This window comes from Oncorhynchus kisutch, unplaced genomic scaffold (genome assembly GCF_002021735.2).
Source record: "Oncorhynchus kisutch isolate 150728-3 unplaced genomic scaffold, Okis_V2 Okis03b-Okis08b_hom, whole genome shotgun sequence".
Lineage (NCBI taxonomy): Eukaryota > Metazoa > Chordata > Actinopteri > Salmoniformes > Salmonidae > Oncorhynchus > Oncorhynchus kisutch.
This window is the reverse complement of record NW_022261980.1, coordinates 7,591,653-7,615,110: the sequence shown is the minus strand read 5'-3', so window position 1 is coordinate 7,615,110 and position 23,458 is coordinate 7,591,653. Positions and strand designations below refer to the sequence as shown.

The 23,458-nt window shown below is 43.6% G+C and overlaps 1 protein-coding gene across 3 annotated transcripts in view; it reads left to right on the top strand.

Moving 5' to 3' along the window:
- The window catches only part of trip4 (thyroid hormone receptor interactor 4), an 82,578-nt gene that overhangs the window by 37,734 nt on the left and 21,386 nt on the right, over positions 1 to 23,458 (top strand). Inside the window, exons 11-12 of one of the 3 annotated variants that reach the window (XR_004206737.1) lie at positions 4,262 to 4,364; positions 13,577 to 13,818. The exons of 1 other annotated variant lie outside the window; for it this stretch is intronic. Coding sequence is in view for 1 of the 2 variants with exons in the window: in XM_031812945.1 (XP_031668805.1) it covers positions 4,262 to 4,364 (103 nt within the window). In the remaining variant the exon portion in view is untranslated. The remainder of the gene's footprint in view (positions 1 to 4,261; positions 4,365 to 13,576; positions 13,819 to 23,458) is intronic. One more of the 3 variants, XM_031812945.1, reaches the window with a different exon arrangement.

The window sequence follows — 23,458 nt, the reverse complement described above, 5'->3', positions numbered from 1 at the left end:
CTCCTCCACAGCTCCCTGCTCCTGTGGCTCAGTAGCTCCCTGCCAATGAAGGCCTTTTTATTGGGCTGAGATTGAGTGCAGCCAAGCGGGGCCCGACCAGGCAGGGCCAAAGCCACAGCCACACAGGCCCATTACCACCACCGCTGCCGCGCAGCGCCTGGCCTCAGAGAGAGAGAGAGAGGAGATTGCTTGTCTCTGCCTCCCCTAATTGCCGACAGCAGCTGAAAAGGACCAGGGAGAGTGAGAGGGGGGGAGGCAGAGCAAACAGTATTGGCTTGTTCACCAGTCATAGACCAGCAGCATGGACTCATACAGCTTATAGGGCTCTTGCTGTTCTGTTGGAAGCCCAGAGCTGTGTTTTTCTGTAGTTTTGGGCCGTGCAGGGTGGAGTTCACCCTACTTGTTGATCTGATGTCATGTTAGCAGTTTACCTACTTGTGATTGAGGTTTGTGTTTGACGAGGGTGAACTGCTCCTAGATCTGTGCCGAGGGCCAAATTCCAGCCTTTGGGGGCCTTGGTGCACTTTCTCTGCCCCTTGAATGATCCTGTAATATCCTCCTCACCTAGCCAACATCCCCGTCCTGCAGAGTATGTCTCTGGTCTCCAATGGACTCTGTGAATTTCATATTATTACAGGCGCTTATTGTTGCAGCCCGCTGGCAATATCCCAGCAAATTGAAAAGAATGGCCCGTTTATTAACTTGGCTGAGGCGGATGGCGAGGCTGCAAGCCATTTTTTTCCTTTCCTTTTCCCCCACTGTGTTTATAGGGGGTTGTTTTCATTCAAGAGCCTCTCTTTTCTGAAATGTCTGTACTGTAGGGAAGGTGGCTAACCCACCACTCACCACCTGGGAAACTATTATTAAAGAGCTGCAGTACGTTGAGCCGCGGAATCCTTAGTAGACTGAAGACTCTCAAAGAAGAGCTGTCTAGTTAACTGTGTCCTCTCCTTGAACACCCAGAAACACTTTTTTAATGAGGGTATCGTTGCAAAACTAAAAGAAGGTGCCTGTAACATTGCTGAGAGAGTTGCCATTGTCAGTGAAACCATAGCAACATTGGCAGCAGTCAAACCTGCCGGTGCCCGCTTGCTAACGATTTGGAAATTCTCCAAACTTTTGGAAGAGTTGCACATTTTGGACACATCTTCCCAGTGTTTGTGACTGTGAGAGAATTAGCACGAAACTAGCAATTGAACACTTGAGCCAGTTTGAGGTCCAATCTGCCCTCATATTTTCATCAAGACTAAGACATTTGCATGATTCGAGACAGAAGATTTCGAGAACCTAGACTCAAAACTCAATCGTTTTTTTTAATATACTTTCTTTGTTGGGATGCAGTTTAATTTAAAACATTAGGGCAAACTGTACAAATGTGGCTCTTAATTAAAAATGTTAAGCTTTTAATGATGTCAAACCTTCAGTGTGTACGAGGCCTACGTTATCAGAGAGGTTTTGGAATATGGAACAATTAAGGTTTTTATGGAGTCAGAGTTGTATCCCTTTGTTAGCGTGTGTATCTTGACCTCATTAGATCATGCCTGATGCATTTGGAGTGTTTGAGTGAGCCACTGCTACGGCCCAATGTTTCATGCCTTTTTGATTAGCATGGTATGGAAACAATTAGACTCGGGGAGGGGAGGCAAAGCCGGCTCGATTCGACAGCTTTAAAAGCTAATTGGCTAATGGAGGATGAAAGAGCGGGCGACCGGCTTCGTTTTTGACATGAGCTCACTCAGACGCTGGATTCAGCTACTTTCAATTCATCTGGATTTAGACGGACCACCACAACCACCATTTTGTTTTCCTTTCAAAACCTGGAAAAATACTACTACTGCCATCTCAAAGCTGAATGTGCTTACACACTCCCAAGTTAGCTTTAAGTGAGAATATTCAAGCACGCATCACAGCAGGCGAAAACACATGTAAGGGAAGCGTTTGACGTCTTCTGTAATGGACTGGCTGCACCGGTCTTATAAATACACCTCCTCCATACCCAAGTGGAACAAGGAGGCCTCTCTTCCTACAGACTGACGTTCATAATTGCCGTAGTGGGATGCTTGCTATATGGGCTATTTCCCCTGACTGAGATGATAGAGGAGGGATAGCTATACAGTATGATATAGGACTTCCATCTTTTCTGTGGACAACCCCTGTGTTCGCTAACCCCCGTAACCACTCGGAATGTTGCAAAATTGGTGAGAGATTTATGGCGCTACTCTCCCACTTTAGCAGAGAAGCACTCAAAGGTTGAACCTCACACTTCGCTACCGGAGTGTCATTCAGAGCCGGTCTGCAAAACACCATCACCACTAGTGTGTTTCTATCGGGTTCTACAACAAGCCGCCACTGTGGAATCCCTGTTGAGCTTCAGAGGGTGTTCAATGATGTTTCATCACATGTGGTTATTATGGTCAGTTCAGCGTTGACTGGGAAGTGTAATAAGCAGCCCCATCACCTCTCCCAGTTTGTCAGGAACCACACAAACTGTCTGTCTTGTCGATTCTCCTAAAAGCCCTGGATTAGTCACAACCTTCAGGGCTGCTCTTAAGAGAGACAGAGGGGGTGTAGAGGAAAGAAGCGAGCCGTCATGAAAAGCCGCCGCTTCCTGATTTCGCAGAGATGCAATCACGGCACTATCTGATAGACGTGCTGGAGGAAATTGGATGAGCTGAGAGCTGCTCCACCTGGACAGATTGGAAAGATGACTCCTTTGTCATGAAAGTGTCAGTCAATTCCCCCTACTGTCAACTGAACAACCAATCAGAGGGAGGGAGAGATGTTTCTTCTTTCCAGGGCTCCATGCTTTGCAGTGGGAGTGTTAATTGTACTGTCTGGAGCAGCTAGGACCTGAAAGAGATGTCATATTGTGTAAATAATAAAGCTGTCACAGTAGAGAGATGATTACAGCTGGAATAACAAGCTACAACATGATGATACCAATTTGATAACACTTCATTTTAAGGGTCCATAGTAAACCATTTGTAAGGCATTTACAGTTTGCTCACCATTTACAAATCATTACTCCCACATGTGTAAATGTTAGTAAGCTAGTTATTCAGACATGAATATATATTTCCTTTAACATCCTGTGTTGTGTGCTTGTTTTTGATTTTGACCAGGTACTGCTGGAATGGCTACCAATAACATGGCCTTCGTTTTGTGAGAAATTACACTGGTCACTCAAAACATTTCTGAAGTATTTAAAAAATATTAGTAGGACTCAATTTAGATTAGGGACTGCAAAAATAATTGACTAATGATTTAGTAAATGGTTTAATAATGTGGGAGTAATGATTAATACATGGTGAACACACAATTTATAAATGCCTTCTAAATGGTTTATTATGGAACCTTATAATGAAGTGTTACCAGTAATTTAATTTCCCCCACATCCAGCCCCTCTCTTTTTTTCTACCACTATGTCTTTATAAAATCATGTTTTGTAGAACAGATGAAGATGTATGTAGAATGATGATGATGTTTGTAGAACAGATGAAGATGTATGTAGAATGATGATGATGTATGTAGAACAGATGAAGATGTATGTAGAATGATGATGTATGTAGAATGATGATGATGTATGTAGAATGATGATGATGTATGTAGAATGATGATGATGTATGTAGAATGATGATGATGTATGTAGAACAGATGAAGATGTATGTAGAATGATGATGATGTATGTAGAATGATGATGATGTATGTAGAACAGATGAAGATGTATGTAGAATGATGATGTCATGTTGCGTAACCCCTCTGATGATTGTGGTGTCTCAGTGTCGTGTTTGTTTCATAATGTCATGACAAGTTATAAGGTGTTACGCCACCCTTTCCACAGGGATGTAGAGATTCCATGTAAACATGCTTCAATTAAAAACCCTTTATTCCAGGTTATATTGCTTTCATGTCTATGGTATTACTCTGATAATAACAGGTTCTATCTACCCTTTCATGTCTATGGTATTACTCTGATAATAACAGGTTCTATCTACCCTTTCATGTCTATGGTATTACTCTGATAATAACAGGTTCTATCTACCCTTTCATGTCTATGGTATTACTCTGATAATAACAGGTTCTATCTACCCTTTCATGTCTATGGTATTACTCTGATAGTAACAGGTTCTATCTACCTGTAGGTTCTCTGTCCTTCCTGACCAGGATGTATCAGTCTAACAGCAATGAAGGTTCCCTGTGTCACCACTCCTGTCTGTCCTTAGGAAAAGCAGTGCTCTGACTGTTTCTGTGTTTCCTGCAGTTTCCTCAGACCTGCGAGGAGTCTGGCTCTCCGTTCGTCTTCGTCTGCACCAACCCTCAGGAGCTGCTGGTGAAATTCCCCATGAAAGGGAAACATAAGATCTGTAAGTGCTGCATCTTTCTGTGTCACAGAGTAGATCCCAACAAGTCTGGTTGAGCTTTCTGTGTCGCAGAGTAGATCCCAACAAGTCTGGTTGAGCTTTCTGTGTCACAGAGTAGATCCCAACGAGTCTGGTAGAGCTTTCTGTGTCACAGAGTAGATCCCAACAAGTCTGGTTGAGCTTTCTGTGTCGCAGAGTAGATCCCAACAAGTCTGGTTGAGCTTTCTGTGTCGCAGAGTATCCCAACGAGTCTGGTAGAGCTTTCTGTGTCACCGAGTAGATCCCAACGAGTCTGGTTGAGCTTTCTGTGTCGCAGAGTAGTAGATCCCAACGAGTTTGGTTGAGCTTTCTGTGTCGCAGAGTAGATCCCAACAAGTCTGGTTGAGCTTTCTGTGTCACAGAGTAGATCCCAACGAGTCTGGTAGAGCTTTCTGTGTCACAGAGTAGATCCCAACAAGTCTGGTTGAGCTTTCTGTGTCGCAGAGTAGATCCCAACAAGTCTGGTTGAGCTTTCTGTGTCGCAGAGTATCCCAACGAGTCTGGTAGAGCTTTCTGTGTCACCGAGTAGATCCCAACGAGTCTGGTTGAGCTTTCTGTGTCGCAGAGTAGTAGATCCCAACGAGTTTGGTTGAGCTTTCTGTGTCGCAGAGTAGATACCAACGAGTTTGGTTGAGCTTTCTCTGTCGCAGAGTAGTAGATCCCAACGAGTTTGGTTGAGCTTTCTCTGTCGCAGAGTAGTAGATCCCAACTAGTTTGGTTGAGCTTTCTCTGTCGCAGAGTAGTAGATCCCAACGAGTTTGGTTGAGCTTTCTGTGTCGCAGAGTAGTAGATCCCAACGAGTATGGTTGAGCTTTCTGTGTCGCAGAGTAGATACCAACGAGTTTGATTGAGCTTTCTGTGTCGCAGAGTAGATCCCAACGGGTCTGGTTGAGCTTTCTGTGTCGCAGAGTAGTAGATCCCAACGAGTTTGGTTGAGCTTTCTGTGTCGCAGAGTAGTAGATCCCAACGAGTTTGGTTGAGCTTTCTGTGTCGCAGAGTAGTAGATCCCGACGGGTTTGGTTGAGCTTTCTGTGATGGAACAAAATTCTCACACAAGCGCTGCATGTACACACACACACACACACACACACACACACGCACACGCACACACTGTATACACACAAACAAACATAGGTCTTGTGCAAAATTAACATGTTTTGCAAAATATTTTTTTAAATATTAATGCGCTCACAAAGTCTCTCAAAGAGCAATCTGTAAAGACAAGATGTTGATGTCCGGTTGCCCAGGGGATGTGGGAGACTGTAGCTACTGTAGTGTCAGTGTTGTTAATGTATGGTGTGATTTCTAATAGGTCAGAGCACATTCCCCCGCTGTAGCTGGGGATGTACCTGCAAGCTCTTTTGTTCATTTTTGACAAACTCCTGAGACATGAAGGGTTGTTTATGTCCCCCTCTCCCGTCTCCGGTCCTTTAAGATGGATGGCGGGTCTTTGGGAGATTCAAGGTAAAAGACTAGCACTGCCCTTGATCAGTAGGGGAGGATTTCAGTTGTATTGTGAAGGGGTGAATTCAAGCAACAGCCCAGAGGGTTAAGGTGCTTGTGCTCATAAAAAACAACAATAGATATATCATCTGAGGAAACCATAATTCTGTATTTGCTAACTGGTTCCACTCCCATTGATTTGCACGGAGTTATGCTAATGCTAAGCTGTGAGCTAACTGCGCTAACCCAAATCTTAGATCCCTGACGTTGAGTCCATATACCACTAAGTCTAGGCATCCATTCTAAACAGTAACATGTATATTTTGAATGCACTATCCCTTTAATACATTGAATAATGCCTTATTACCTTTATATTGAGTGTAACCTGTAAGATATCCAACTAGTCCCCAGACAGTTAATTTCTAGCACACTATTGGACCTGTCATCTCCTCTTTATATCCAGCTAGTATTTCACCCTCTATTACTCTGCAGCCTCTGAAGGCTCAGAACCATCTCCAGGGAGACCACCTGTGAACCCCACACAAGTACTGGTGGGGGGGGGGGGGGTGTCTGTGTGTTTCTGTGAGTCAAAGGGGGGAACCTGCTGTTAGAAGCTGGCCGAGTATTTAGAGGGTTTGCTGCTGGAGCCAAGCAGACATTCTGTATCTATTCACAGTGTCTCTCTCTGTCACTCTCAGTTTCTGTGTCTCTCTCACTCGCTCTCTCAATTCAATTTAATTACATTTCAATTCTCTGTCTCTCTCCCTCTCTCAATTTAATTCAATTTAAATTCTCTTTCTCTCTCTCTGTCACTCTTTCTTTCTTGTCTTCCGCCTGGGTTGCCTCCCTAACACACAGGGTCAGGGGGCTACTGCCGCCACTCTCGTTCAGGGAGGCCCAGTGGGACTGTTCTTCAGCCCTCCACTGTGTTAGACAGAAAGGACCTCTTCTCTTGTCCAGCTAGCTGCGTCAGACCTGACAGGGCAGCAGAGCGGTGGAAGGATTAGCCAGGAAAGGACCTCTTCTCTTGTCCAGCTAGCTGCCTCAGACCTGACAGGGCAGCAGAGCGGTGGAAGGATTAGACAGGAAAGGACCTCTTCTCTTGTCCAGCTAGCTGCCTCAGACCTGACAGGGCAGCAGAGCGGTGGAAGGATTAGACAGGAAAGGACCTCTTCTCTTGTCCAGCTAGCTGCCTCAGACCTGACAGGGCAGCAGAGCGATGGAAGGATTAGACATGAAAGGACCTCTTCTCTTGTCCAGCTAGTTGCCTCAGACCTGACAGGGCAGCAGAGATTAGACAGGAAAGGACCTCTTCTCTTGTCCAGCTAGCTGCCTCATAACTGACAGGGCAGCAGAGCGGTGGAAGGATTAGCAAGGAAAGGACCTCTTCTCTTGTCCAGCTAGCTGCCTCAGACCTGACAGGGCAGCAGAGCGGTGGAAGGATTAGACAGGAAAGGACCTCTTCTCTTGTCCAGCTAGCTGCCTCAGACCTGACAGGGCAGCAGAGCGGTGGAAGGATTAGTCAGTGTTGACACTTTACTTAAAGGTCTGCTGACTTAAAGGTCTGCTGACTTAAAGGTCTGCTAGTAAACTGCTTATGAACGTTGACTTATTTAGAAACTATTTACTATTAAACTATTTACTATTAAACTATTTCCTATTAAACTATTTCCTATTAAACTATTTCCTATTAAACTATTTACTATTAAACTATTTACTATTAAACTATTTCCTATTAAACTATTTACTATTAAACTATTTACTATTAAACTATTTCCTATTAAACTATTTCCTATTAAACTATTTCCTATTAAACTATTTCCTATTAAACTATTTACTATTAAACTATTTACTATTAAACTATTTACTATTAAACTATTTCCTATTAAACTATTTCCTATTAAACTATTTCCTATTAAACTATTTATTCATGAAAACGATTTACTATTAAACTATTCACTCTTACATGATTTACTATTAAAAAAAAATCTATTAAACAATACACTATTAAAATATTTAGTATAGAAACCTATTTACTGTTAAACTATTCACTAATAGTTTACTATTATGACTACTATTTTATGACTAAACTATTTAGCTTTATAATGACTCCCTGTCCACCAAGCAGTATTGCATTCAATGCTGGTACCCATGGAGAGAGGAGAGGTGTTGTGGTAAATATGGGATATAGGAACCAAGAGAGATGGGTAATTAGAGTGGTCATTAGGGAGAGACTGGTTGTTAAACTGGTCATTAGGGAGAGACTGGTTGTTAAACTGGTCATTAGGGAGAGACTGGTTGTTAAACTGGTCATTAGGGAGAGACTGGTTGTTAAACTGGTCATTAGGGAGAGACGGGTTGTTAAACTGGTCATTAGGGAGAGACTGGTTGTTAAACTGGTTATTAGAGTGGTCATTAGGGAGAGACTGGTTATTAGAGTGGTCATTAGGGAGAGACTGGTGGTTAAACTGGTCATTAGGGAGAGACTGGTTATTAGAGTGGTCATTAGGGAGAGACTGGATATTAGAGTGGTCATTAGGGAGAGACTGGTTATTAGAGTGGTAATTAGGGAGAGACTGGTTATTAGAGTGGTCATTAGGGAGAGGCTGGTTATTAGAGTGGTCATTAGGGAGAGACTGGTTATTAGAGTGGTCATTAGGGAGAGACTGGTTATTAGAGTGGTCATTAGGGAGAGACTGGTTGTTAAACTGGTCATTAGGGAGAGACGGGTTATTAGAGTGGTCATTAGGGAGAGACTGGTTATTAGAGTGGTCATTAGGGAGAGACTGGTTATTAGAGTGGTCATTAGGGAGAGACTGGAAATTACACTGGTTATTAGGGAGAGACTGGTCATTAGAGTGGTCATTAGGGAGAGACTGGTTATTCGTGGTCATTAGGGAGAGACTGGTCATTAGACTGGTCATTAGGGAGAGACTGGAAATTAGACTGGTCATTAGGGAGAGACTGGTTATTAGAGTGGTCATTAGGGAGAGACTGGTTATTAGAGTGGTCATTAGGGAGAGACTGGTTATTAGAGTGGTCATTAGGGAGAGACTGGTTATTAGAGTGGTCATTAGGGAGAGACTGGTTATTAGAGTGGTCATTAGGGAGAGACTGGTCATTAGACTGGTCATTAGGGAGAGACTGGAAATTAGACTGGTCATTAGGGAGAGACTGGTTATTAGAGTGGTTATTAGGGAGAGACTGGTCATTAGACTGGTCATTAGGGAGAGACTGGTTATTAGAGTGGTCATTAGGGAGAGACTGGTCATTAGAGTGGTCATTAGGGAGAGACTGGTTATTAGAGTGGTCATTAGGGAGAGACTGGTCATTAGACTGGTCATTAGGGAGAGACTGGAAATTAGACTGGTCATTAGGGAGAGACTGGTTATTAGAGTGGTTATTAGGGAGAGACTGGTTATTCGTGGTCATTAGGGAGAGACTGGTCATTAGACTGGTCATTAGGGAGAGACTGGAAATTAGACTGGTCATTAGGGAGAGACTGGTTATTAGAGTGGTCATTAGGGAGAGACTGGTTATTAGAGTGGTCATTAGGGAGAGACTGGTTATTAGAGTGGTCATTAGGGAGAGACTGGTTATTAGAGTGGTCATTAGGGAGAGACTGGTTATTAGAGTGGTCATTAGGGAGAGACTGGTCATTAGACTGGTCATTAGGGAGAGACTGGAAATTAGACTGGTCATTAGGGAGAGACTGGTTATTAGAGTGGTTATTAGGGAGAGACTGGTCATTAGACTGGTCATTAGGGAGAGACTGGTTATTAGAGTGGTCATTAGGGAGAGACTGGTCATTAGAGTGGTCATTAGGGAGAGACTGGTTATTAGAGTGGTCATTAGGGAGAGACTGGTCATTAGACTGGTCATTAGGGAGAGACTGGAAATTAGACTGGTCATTAGGGAGAGACTGGTTATTAGAGTGGTTATTAGGGAGAGACTGGTCATTAGACTGGTCATTAGGGAGAGACTGGTTATTAGAGTGGTCATTAGGGAGAGACTGGTCATTAGAGTGGTCATTAGGGAGAGACTGGTTATTAGAGTGGTCATTAGGGAGAGACTGGTTATTAGAGTGGTCATTAGGGAGAGACTGTTTATTAGAGTGGTCATTAGGGAGAGACTGGTCATTAGACTGGTCATTAGGGAGAGACTGGAAATTAGTCTGGTCATTAGGGAGAGACTGGTTATTAGAGTGGTTATTAGGGAGAGACTGGTTATTAGAGTGGTCATTAGGGAGAGACTGGTTATTAGAGTGGTCATTAGGGAGAGACTGGAAATTACACTGGTTATTAGGGAGAGACTCGAAATTACCCTGGTCATTAGACTGGTCATTAGACAGGTTATTAGGGAGAGACTCGAAATTACCCTGGTCATTAGACTGGTCATTATGGAGAGACTGGTCATTAGACTGGTCATTAGACTAGTCATTATGGAGAGACGGGTCATTATGGGTCCTGCAGAGTAGTGAACACTCAGAAGGGGAGAATGATGGGAATTCTTAATTGAGGTGTGGGTGGATGTTCAATGTAATGTACACTGGATAGAGCCCATTGTGACTGTGCATGCGTGTGTGTGCATAGATCAATGTGTTTGTGTGTGTCTGTGTGTATGTTTACAAACTGGGGACTTTCCTCTGATTGTACCCATTCATCCACACACTGTAACGACCCCAGCCAACCACTTCTGTCGGAGCTGAAGGTCACCCCGGCTGTTTAGAGCTATCAAACAACCTGACAAGTGCCCCCCCCCCCTCTCTCTGTCTCTGTGTCTCTGTGTCTCTGTGTCTCTCTGTCTCTGTGTCATGTTTTCTCTCTCTCTCCCTCTTCCTCTCTCCCTCCCCTCTTTCCCTCTATTTCTCTCTCTCTATTTCTCCTCCCCTCTTTCTCTCTGTCTCACTCTCTCTCGTGAGATACTGCAGAGTGCTGATCCAGACCCTTCATCTGCTTGCTGGCTACTGCAAATGTTCCAGTCTCTCCAGTTACCAGCCTTTAGTGTCTAACTGATCTCCTTAAAGCGTGTGACCCAGTCATCCTGAACACCTCTCCGTTTCATTAGGACACTATTCACTTAGCTTTATGTGCTTCGGATGACATGTGAGGTGAAAATCTGGTCTATTCTCACTCTTCGCTCTCTCTCTTTCTTTCAAACACTCACACACACACACACACACACACATCATATAAGTAGGTACATCAGATTTCTCACAACACTTGCGTTTGCCATGAAATGCATTTGGATACTTTACATGCCCTGGGAAGAAAAGGGAACCTGTTTATTTGTACATTGTGTCAGCGAGGTGTGAGTGAGTACCACAGACAACTGTCTCTGAGAGTACGCTTCCTTGTTTGCCCTGCGTTTACTGCCGTGTACACAAAGAGCCCCTTCCAGCTGTCTTGTCACAATGCCATTTGCATCCATGTTGGTGAATACATTGACAAGCACTGCAATATGTATGGCTGCCGCCCCCCAGGTTACACAGATATGGAAGTGGTTTGATAATCCCACTGAAGTGAAGTGGAGGGGGGGGGGGGGGGGGGGGGGGGGGGGGGGGGGGGGTTGCTCCAGTAACCATCCTACCTCACGGTTGGCTCTTTGTTTTACCACGTTGAAAACACAGTGCCATGGGATTGAAACAGAAAGCCAATTAGCTTAACCAGCGTCCAGCTTTTTCTCCGGAGGGGGTCCTTGCATTTTCTACCTCTTTTTACTCCTCCGCCGGGAGACTGAAGAGGTTAGCGAGAGAAGAAAGTCCTCTTCTTTTGGTTATTTATTTATTCATGGATTTATTTAATATTCATGATTTTTCCAGGACTATCTGGCTGCAGAGGGGAATTTACTGCTCTGGAGGCGACGGACTGGGAACGAAATCACGTTTTAGCTCCATTGAGCTTTGTGGATGAAGGGAAGGGAAAAAAGAGAGAGAGGGAGTGAGAGGAGGGTTTATGTGTTCTCCAGTAAATGGGAGGTAGGCCTGTAAGGTGACAGGCTGTGTTTATTACTGATCTGTCAGCCGGTTAATGGGTAGAGGAGAGTGGAGCAGAGCAGCTCATATAGAGGCCAGGCTGGAACTGCATGGCAGGCAGAGAGTGAGCTCTCAACAGTGGTCTGGATTCATAGTACCACTCTGGCAGACCCAGTCTTCAAGGTTGCTTCCACAGTCCCCAAAGAATAACATAACCCCATCGCTTTCTCTACATTCTCAACCGACATTCTCCCCCAGACTTTATTTTCAGTTTCCCCCTCTCCCTCATATAACAGGCAGAGAGAGCTCTTAACAATGGGCCTCAATGCTAGTACTACTAACAGAACAAATGATGGTACTACTAACAGAACCAATGATGGTACTACTAACAGAACCAATGATGGTACTACTAACAGAACCAATGATGGTACTACTAACAGAACCAATGATGGTACTACTAACAGAACCAATGATGGTACTACTCTAACAGAACCAATGATAGTACTACTAACAGAACCAATGATGGTACTACTAACAGAACCAATGATGGTACTACTAACAGAACCAATGATAGTACTACTAACATAACCAATGGTGGTACTACTCTAACAGAACCAATTATAGTACTTCTCTAACAGAACCAATGATAGTACTACTAACAGAACCAATGATAGTACTACTAACAGAACCAATGATGGTACGTACTACTTACGTAACCCATGACGGTACTACTAACAGAACCAATGACGGTACTACTAACAGAACTCATGATGGTACTAGTCTAACAGAACCAATTGTAGTACCACTCTAACAGAACCAACGATAGTACTACTGAACAGAACAGAACCCGTGTCCAAGGCTGCTTTACAGTACATCCACCTCTCTCCCCTTCTGCTAAACCTTTCTGTGGTATTGATCGGGCTCAACGCTGTGTAGGCGGTGTGATTAATTTCCTTGATTAGGAAGAGATTACCCTGCTGTGGGGAGTTAGTGCTGGCCCTGCTAGAATTCATCGCACTTAGGCTGCTGCCTTGTTTTTGTTAATTTGTCAGGTCAGAAATCAAGGATCAATCGCTAGTTTATTTGCCTAGTTCAAGTAGCAATGGGGGGTGAGGATGTTATTATGGGCACTTTCAATCTGACTGGTCACAGTAGTTGACATTGAGTGGGCAGCGATTGGCCTCATTTGTTTACAGATTCTGTGTCTGATTGTGAAGAATTGTGTTGTTACTAGTAAAAGGACTGTGAATTGGGTTGTGTGACATGATCCACTTGGAATCATGATTGCCGTATCGTAATCTATTTTCTGCCGTGGTATGTTTTGTGAGCTTACAATACTTATCCCTATTATTTAATGCACCCACCTTTTTTAAAGCAATTCAATTCATGTATGAATTATTTATAGAGTTGTTTTGATTCATGCGTAGTGTGTCAATGTTCATGTACAAACTGCATTTTGTGTTATTTACAGCTGACTGTGTTGGCCACACTGTGTAGCTAAAGCATCAAAATCCAGACTTCACTAAACTGTTTACCCAACATGCTCATTCACCACATCTGCCAGAAAGATCAACATTACTCAAGTCCTTCATCAGCTTACTGTCTCCAACCTGCCTCTCCTGAATACAAAAAAAACATGTGGCTACTTGTGATTCTCACTCACTTAAAGCCTCTTCTCCATTTTGAGAAGACCGACACAATAGCTATTGTTGTCATGGAGACCGCACAGTCCATGTTTAACGGGCTGTTTTTTTTACAGTCCAAGAGAAGACTATGCAAACAGTGAGCTGTGTTTGCCCTGTGTGGTTGAGCAGTGATCCAGGAACGCGCTCAGTCGACAGTTCCCCGGGACTCCAAACAGACCATGACTCCAGTCCTCATTATAACAGTGGGACGGACCAGCTGAGGACCGAACATAAATAATGCAGAGAGAACCAGAGTTCTGCTGACAAACCCTTCCCCCTCGACCACATGGTTGAACCCCTAGCCCTGGAGGGCATGGTAAAGACATCCCTTACGACACCATACCACACCGTTATGACACTCTATTCCTGTGACTGACATATTTTCTACCTCCTCTCCACGGGGCCCTATATGGGGTTTCCTATGGATGTGGGCACGGGCCCACAGCTTTGGCTCTGAAAAATAACCCACAGCAAAAAAATCGAATTCTTTATCTTAATTTGATCCTAATTTACTCGGACAGTCGCAATGAAAAGTGTGAGATGAAAGAGTTGAAATTCCAATGAAGAGGTAATGACCATGGCGAGTCGATAGTGATATTGGTCTTACTCTGCTGTGTGTTTTCCCCATCTCCCATCAGTATGTTTAGCTTGGTCTCTCTTAAAATGTAGACTGTTTCCTACTTTGTTACCAGAGGCTAGGGCCCTTGACTCACTGCCACCAGCCTCTGCCAAGACAGCCTTTTTAAGCTGTGATAAAAAATTTACGAGAGAGAGGGAGAGAATGCTATGGTGGAGAACAGAGGCCACATTCGGAGAGAAGCAGCTGCTCCCTGATAGCGGTTGGAAGGTCTCCTCAGTACTCGGCAGTGTTCTGCTCTCCCCATGCCCACCATGAATATTGCATTAGCCCACTACAGGGCCCCTTGTGTTTGCCCCCCAAGAGAGGAGAGTAGAGCAGCCATGGTACTGGAGCGTACGAGGAGTCAAGCCCACTCTCCCCCACACCGCCAGGCCCATCCACATTTAGCTTGCGCAGGCAGACGCTCCAAACTCCAGACCAGCTTTCCATCAGCATAATCTCCCAAACTGACTCAGAGGACTCCTGTCTCATAATGTGTCAACCTCAATTATATTAATGTGCGCACCCGAGAAAAATTTGCTGGCATTTACAGGACGAGTAACTGTTTTCTGGCTGGTGTTTTTTGCTCCAGCTGAGTCGTCTTAGAGGCCCTTTTGAAATAAACCACATATTGGCTCTGTGTTGACCCGTCTCCCACTGATTAGCTAAAGAAACAAAGCTTTGGTAAATAGCAGCACCGAGGCCACAATTATGTCAAAATACTATTTTTTTTGTTCATATAATCTCCACAGCAATTGAAAATTGGCACCTCCTTTGAACAAGGTCAATGATGGTACAAGTGAAGAGGCCATTTTGAGAGGCGAGCCTAGCTGGCTGTTATTAGCTATTAGCCTAATTCCCTGGCCCTTAAACACAAACACCTGGAGGCCAAGGGCAGTCCTGACCGTGAGGTCAGCCCCTGTTAAACTGGAGCTTTCGTCTCGCGAGCTCCCTCCTTCCCCATCTCATCCTCCTCCTCCATAGTGTTTCATTAGTGTTTCACCGACTCCATTACCCTGCTGTAATGTGCACTTAGCCGCCTAATCTCCATGCGGCTGACATGTGACTCCCCCAGTGCACTTTGCACACCTTCTCTCATTTGAACAGGGGACATCCTCTGAGAATGCCAATTTACTGGTTAATGCAGAAGAGGCATGTGTTCCTTCCTCGCTATCGCTCACCTTCCTGTTGCTGCACTCTGTCACAACCCCCGCCTTAATTCTTACCTCATTCCTGTTGCTGCACTCTGTCACAACCCCCGCCTTAATTCTTACCTCATTCCTGTTGCTGCACTCTGTCACAACCCCCGCCTTAATTCTTACCTCATTTAAAAAAAAATCTGTCCTATGTCCTCGTTGCTGTTTCCGCTCAAGGCGTTATTTTCAATGCTAATGAGGCACAGCAGTGAGCAGCGGTTTGTGGCGAGGGAAGCTGAAACGATGGTGATATGCTAATAAAACCAGTTCAAACACGAGCGATTCTCCTCAGTAAAGCTAAAGCGCTACATGCTGTTATGCTTGAGGTCAGTGTGTTCACTTCAGCACCGTTCTTCACTTTGTCCTACAACCCATGAGACCTGCAAAAGGAGGACCAGTAATTGAAGAAAGCGCATGCTTTCTCAAGACTAGCACTTAAAAATAGTTCAAGGGTTCAAGCTACCTTGAAGAGGTAAACAACTTGTTCTGGGTTTTTGTTGAAGACATAGGTTTTGCCTGTCCATCTGTGTTTACCTCAATGGCTTATGTTGTCTCTATGCATCATGCTTGCTAGCTGCACTTTGCCCACTCTCACTGGGAGCACATGCCCAGAAAGTAGCCATAACTCTCTCTGGTAGTCTAGGAGATGTGCTGATCTGTCCAAGCTCTTGGATAGGTTTGGAATTCCATTTGTAAGGGTGGCAGGTAGCCTAGCAGTTAGAGCGTTGGGCCAATAATCAAAAGGTTGCTAGTTCAAATCCCCGAGAGCCAGGGTCTCCGTTGATAATGGCAGACCCTGGCCGTGACCCCATTCTCCAAGAGTGTCTCGGGAGGAGTTGGCATAAGCACAAAAACACATTTCCATTTCACACCTGGGAGACTTGAATAAATTCTTCCCATTAGGAAAACAGTGAAGCTAATAACATAATGTTGAACCTAAACACCTGCAGTGAGGCTAGTATATGTACATGTGTGAAATAGGACAAATCTAAGCATCTAATTATTATTATAAGCCCCCAGCAATCAGGCCAATGTTTCTGGCATTCCCTATCGCTAATTAACTGGAACCAGCAAAGCTTTCCTCTGAATCTCGACTGGGTTGTGTCTCTTCCAAAAGATCTCATGTCCCAGTTTAGTATCCCACACAGTTTTTCACACCAGAGATATAGCCGCAGATCGAGACCGTAATCACTGGGAAATATCACATCTTTTCCCTCCATTTTGACAGTTCACATTGCAGAGATGTTCAGCTCACCAGCCTGTGCATCTGAAAATAATCTCCTCCGTCTTGACTTGTTAGAACAAAATGTGGGAACCCAGAGGGGTTCTCCACTGAGTCAGCGATGAGGGAGGGAGATGTCAAAGACGCTGTGGCTCTATTTCAAACCAGTTCCACCTGCAGGCAGCTAAGTAGTTCCTGTTGTTTAGCTCGCCACAGCTAAGGCCAATGAAAAGAATGCCGTGACGTGCTAAAGCATCGACTAAGTAAACTGATTAATGCGTAACTGTGAGCAAAGTTGGCCCCAGGTAGTAAGCTACATCTGTTACAAATGACTTCATAGATGTATGGAGAGAGACTTAAAATGGCATGATGTCAGCTAGCCTCACTGCAGGTGTTTAGCTTCAACATTATGTTATTAGCTTCACTGTTTTCCTAATGGGAAGAATTGATTCAAGTCTTCCTTTTGCTTGTAGTCTGTTGTCACCCACTTTTTGAATGATATGGAAATGCATACATATGCTGTGTCAGTCGGTAGAGCATGACACTTACCATGCCATTGGTGTTGAGTTGGATTCCCGATGGGGACACCCATATGTACAGTATGCATGCATGACTAAGTTGCTCTGGAGAAAAGAGTCTGCTAAATAACACAGCATACTACTATAGCATCTAGTTTCTTTTCCCAGATGATTCCATTGTTATTATTATTATTATTATTATTATTATTATTATTATTATTATACTATTAAGCAGCACAACTTGTCACCAAAGTATCATCATATAAACTAATATATAAACTTTAGCCCTAAAGACTCTTTAGTTCTACTTTACACTTGTGGCGTTAGTCTAGTTGTCATATCAACCAATATATCAAATTTAGCCCAAAAGACTCTTTAGTTTTACTTTACACTTGTGGCGTTAGTCTAGTTGTCATATCAACCAATATATCAAATTTAGTCCTAAAGACTCTTTAGTTTTACTTTACACTTGTGGCGTTAGTCTAGTTGTCATATCAACCAATATATCAAATTTAGTCCTAAAGACTCTTTAGTTTTACTTTACACTTGTGGCGTTAGTCTAGTTGTCATATCAACCAATATATCAAATTTAGCCCTACTTTACACTTGTGGCGTTAGTCTAGTTGTCATATCAACCAATATATCAAATTTAACCCTAAAGACTCTTTAGTTCTACTTTACACTTGTGGTGTTAGGCTAGTTGTTGCGTTGTTCTAACCAACATGTTATCTCTGCTAATATCTGTTCTAACCAATTTAGCCCAGGATCAGGGACCTGAGCAGGATAATCCCTTGTCTGGCTCCACCCACCCACACCCCCTCCACGTTGGGCCAGCAAGCTGTCTTTGTACCATGCATCCTGAGTTGGGCTGAGGTGTGGTGGGGGTGCTACTTAATATAAATGTCTTAGAAACAACACCCCTTTCCTCACTTTATGGCTATGCTAACCTCTTTTAAAGCTAGAATCCTTAGTTGCTACATCCACTTTTGGACTTATAAATGAATGATATATATACCCATTGATTCTTGAAGACTATAACTTTTTCAGTAAATGCCTTATGAGCTTAGTTCAACTGTCTTACCTCCATCATAATCCAATATATAAACTTGTTTCACGCCAATGTTTGTAAACAACGTAAATGCAAACGAACAATGCACAGCCTCAAAATATGGTTAAAACTATACATTTGGTATCACGGATGGTCAGTCCTTGCATCCATAGCTCTGTCTATTCATTTGAGTGGTTACATTTCTCCAGCCCCGTCCCTTAGCTTTTTAGAGAAAACAAGGGGAACAGAGCACACTTTGTTATTGTTTCAATGAAGGATTCTAGCTTTAAGCTAGCAATTAGCTATGCAGCGAGCGTCTAACAATTGTAACTGTTACTTACCGCAAGTGATCTGGTACATGCTTCCTTTCTTCCTGCCTTCCTTGAAGCAGTCACTGATCCAACATGATTGGAATGGTGAAAGCCACATTACTTGCTCTCACCCATACTATCGGGTAAGATCTGTGAATACATGAAGACATATTATTTTGGAGGGTCTTTAAAAAGCTGCAGACTCTGTACATGTGTCTGCTTACCCTACAATAACTAACACATAAACCTCCATTGATGTGACTTGTAGACAAGAGCTAGCTTTCTGAAGAAGGCTAGTTGCTACACTAAGAAAAAAAGGTGCTATCTAGAACCAAAAAGGGTTATTCGGCTGTCCCCGTAAACAAACAACAACAACAACAAACAGTTCTTGTCTTTCTTGGTTGCAGTGTGTTCTTCCAACGTTAGAGTGCTATCAAGACTGGTGTACAGTATATGGGAATAGATTAGAGACCTGAAGACAGGGGTTTTAGAGAAGGAAAGGTGGTTACAGACTATCAAGACTGGTGTACAGTACATGGGAATAGATTAGAGACCTGAAGACAGGGGTTTTAGAGAAGGAAAGGTGGTTACAGACTATCAAGACTGGTGTACAGTACATGGGAATAGATTAGAGACCTGAAGACAGGGGTTTTAGAGAAGGAAAGGTGGTTACAGACTATCAAGACTGGTGTACAGTACATGGGAATAGATTAGAGACCTGAAGACAGGGGTTTTAGAGAAGGAAAGGTGGTTACAGACTATCAAGACTGGTGTACAGTACATGGGAATAGATTAGAGACCTGAAGACAGGGGTTTTAGAGAAGGAAAGGTGAGATTTAAAGACAAATGGCAATAATAAAGAGATGAGTTATTAGAGTTCAGAGTATTTCCGTTGTATAAACTTTGTTAAATGTCAAGGAATTTAATGTAATAGAGGAAGCTGCAACAAGCTAATAATGAATGTATCTGTTGAATTTCAATTGTCAAAAAGGGATATTTGTTCTCAGGAAACGTGGATGTAAAACAGGTGGAACTGGTTAAATAAGATATGTCTCTGGTGAACTCAAAATAGTTGTGGCTTTGGAATCTCCTCACAAAGAGTTATAACCTACACCTTTGTATTTGAAGTCGGCTGAGAAGACTAAAGACAACTCTTAATGTTTCAATAAATGGTTTATTTGGAAAGGTGTCTGGGGGATTGTAATAATCCTGCAGCCTGTGTTTTATTATTAATGGAATGCATTTCCTCTCTGAACATTCATCTCACTCCTTACTGGATTCCTCCTCCTCGACTGTTCAGCAGACGTATTTATTACGGCCGGACTATACCAGTATCACGATGCTCGTTAGTATCATGGCAAGGAAACTTCTTTAGGAAAACAGCCCTAATGTTGGAAACAAACATCATTATGTCATCCAGAGTCACATGTATTTATTTTCCATCTGTAGCTCACACTATTTGACATACAACAGGTTTTTAAAGGACTACAGAGTTTGATCTGCTTCGTGTTTTCATTTTTCCCATGGATTCTTTTTGTTGACACTGGTATCGTCACATCCCAAATATATTCAAGAAAAATGTGCTTTCACATTATAAATTGTTCGATTCTTTATAAATCCATCATTTGTTTTTAGTAATCAATTATCTTTAGGGTTATGACATGTTATGTTTGATATTTTCATTTGAGTCATTTAGCAGAGGTTCTTGTCCAGAGCAACTTACAGTTGCTGCATTGATCTAAAGATAGCTAGGTGAGACAACCACACATCACATATCATATCAGGTACATTTTCCTTCAATAAAGTAGTTATCAGCAAAGTCAGCGCTAATAGGAGAAGGTAAGTGCAGGTTGAGATATATTTTAATATTTCAAGTTTTAAAAATGCAATTTGGTGGATCATCACTTCAAACCGATGGTTGAGAATCTTCCATCTCATGTCAGACACCAGCCACATGATCCCACCAGTACTTATCTAGTGCTTGGGCATGGAATGGTTAGGCTAATGTTCATATTGAGTCATTTGGTCATTGGCTGTATGTTGGGTGCATCTTGTCAAGTAGTTAATGCATTGACATATTGCATTCTATTATGTAGGGCCGGGACGATACTAGTAACGCTATATTGTTTCCATGGCAAAAATGAAAACAAAAAGAAGATCAACCTCTTTGGTCCTTTTAAAAACATGCTGTATGTAAAATATTGTGTGCTATAGCTTGGAAAATAAATAAATAAATGTGACTGGCAACATAATGATGTTTGTTTTCAACATTAGGGCTGTTTTTTCTAAAGAAGGTAAATCCGCTTTGGGGTTTGTTTGCTCGCCACGATTACTAAGGAGTATCACGATACTGGTATGGTCCCAGCCCTACTGCAGTACTATGGTAAGCTGACGTTTGTGTGTCCCCAGTATGACTTGTTTAAAGACAGTAATTGGCTTACGGAAGATAACGTACACAATCAGACTGTTTGCTTCAAACCAAAACTACCAGAACCAGCTGAGTAGACAAGTAACAGCAGATTGACCTTGGGGTCAACGTTGATTAAGCAGGCTTATGGAGCGAACCAGTTAGCTCTCAAGCATATGTTCTGCCTCAGCCTGTTTTTGCTGCATCAAGCAAAAACAATTAACCAACCAACTGAAATTGTCACGGCTATTCCATACCTCCCATCTGTTTCCTCCTCCTGCATGATACTTCCTTACATGCTTTTTCACCACATAATGTTAGCCTGCAAAGTCGGTGTTTGTAGACGGATGTCAGCTTCTTTTTATAGACCATATACAGTACCACGTGCCACACTCGAAACGTTTCTGACATGTGACAAGCAGGTCCCTTGGGGTTGCCCTCTGAAGTTTTACTTTGCTAGCTAACTGTGTTGGTTGCCCTCTGCCTTGCGTCACCGGTTTATTTTTCTTCACACACCACCTAAGAGCAACTGAGCTTCCGGAACACTATGTACGCAAGTGTCAGTCCCAGCTGAGCCTCTCTCACAGTGGGCTAAATGAGCTACTTAACGCCCCCAGGCTTGCAAATAACCTGATTACCAATGTCTGTAAAATGATGTTGCGACAAAATGCTACTGATGCTGACAGTCCTTTATATTGTTTTGGAATTTGGTCTTCAGCTAGACTCTACATTTAAAATGTTCCCCAGACTACACCAACCTCACTCTTCATAATTATGGAGCACGTCGTCTTAATTCCTCTGGCTGCTCATTAAGCTCTGGAGGAGCAGGGTTGACCCATTTTACATGGGAGCCTTTAGAACCCCAGAGACAAGCAACTCTCCTGCATCAGGAAGCTCTCTCCCCCGACTCTCCAACCAGAATATAATATTATCTGACGTTTAGCAGACACTTTTATCCAATGCCACTGAGTCGTGTGCATACGTTACATACAGGTGTTCCCGGGAATCAAACCCACTATCCTGGTGTTGCAATCGCCATGTTCTACTAACTGAGCTACAGAGGACCGTGTTCTACTAACTGAACTACAGAGGACCATTTTCTACTAACTGAGCTCCAGAGAACCATGTTCTACTAACTGAGCTACAGAGGACCATGTTCTACTAACTGAGCTACAGAGGACCCTGCTCTACTAACTGAGCTACAGAGGACCGTGCTCTACTAACTGAGCTACAGGGGGGGACCGTGCTCTACTAACTGAGCTACAGAGGACCATGCTCTACTAACTGAGCTACAGAGGACCGTGCTCTATTAACTGAGCTACAGAGGACCGTGCTCTACTAACTGAGCTACAGAGGACAGTGCGCTACTAACTGAGCTACAGAGGACCGTGCTCTACTAACTGAGCTAGAGGACCATGCTCTACTAACTGTGCTACAGAGGACCAGGTTCTACTAACTGAGCTACAGAGGACCGTGTTCTACTAACTGAGCTACAGAGGACCAGGTTCTCCTAACTGAGCTACAGAGGACCAGGTTCTCCTAACTGAGCTACAGAGCACCGTGCTCTACTAACTGAGCTACAGAGGACCATGTTCTACTAACTGAGCTACAGAGGACCATGTTCTACTAACTGAGCTACAGAGGACTGTGCTCTACTAACTGAGCTACAGAGGACCGTGCTCTACTAACTGAGCTACAGAGGACTGTGCGCTACTAACTGAGCTACAGAGGACCGTGCTCTACTAACTGAGCTACAGGGGGGGACCGTGCTCTACTAACTGAGCTAGAGGACCATGCTCTACTAACTGAGCTACAGAGGACCATGTTCTACTAACTGAGCTACAGAGGACCATGTTCTACTAACTGAGCTACAGAGGACCGTGCTCTATTAACTGAGCTACAGAGGACCGTGCTCTATTAACTGAGCTACAGAGGACCGTGCTCTATTAACTGAGCTACAGAGGACCGTGCTCTACTAACTGAGCTACAGAGGACCGTGCTCTACTAACTGAGCTACAGAGGACCGTGCTCTACTAACTGAGCTACAGAGGACCGTGCTCTACTAACTGAGCTAGAGGACCATGCTCTACTAACTGAGCTACAGAGGACCGTGCTCTACTAACTGAGCTACAGGGGGGGACCGTGCTCTACTAACTGGGCTACAGAGGACCGTGTTCTACTAACTGAGCTACAGAGGACCGTGCTCTACTAACTGAGCTACAGGGGGGGGGGGACGACCGTGCTCTACTAACTGGGCTACAGAGGACCGTGTTCTACTAACTGAGCTACAGAGTACCGTGCTCTACTAACTGGGCTACAGAGGACCGTGCTCTACTAACTGAGCTACAGAGGACCAGGTTCTACTAACTGAGCTACAGAGGACCAGGTTCTACTAACTGAGCTACAGAGGACCAGGTTCTACTAACTGAGCTACAGAGGACCAGGTTCTACTAACTGAGCTACAGAGGACCGTGCTCTATTAACTGAGCTACAGAGGACCGTGCTCTATTAACTGAGCTACAGAGGACCGTGCTCTACTAACTGAGCTACAGAGGACCGTGCTCTACTAACTGAGCTACAGGGGGGGACCGTGCTCTACTAACTGAGCTAGAGGACCATGCTCTACTAACTGAGC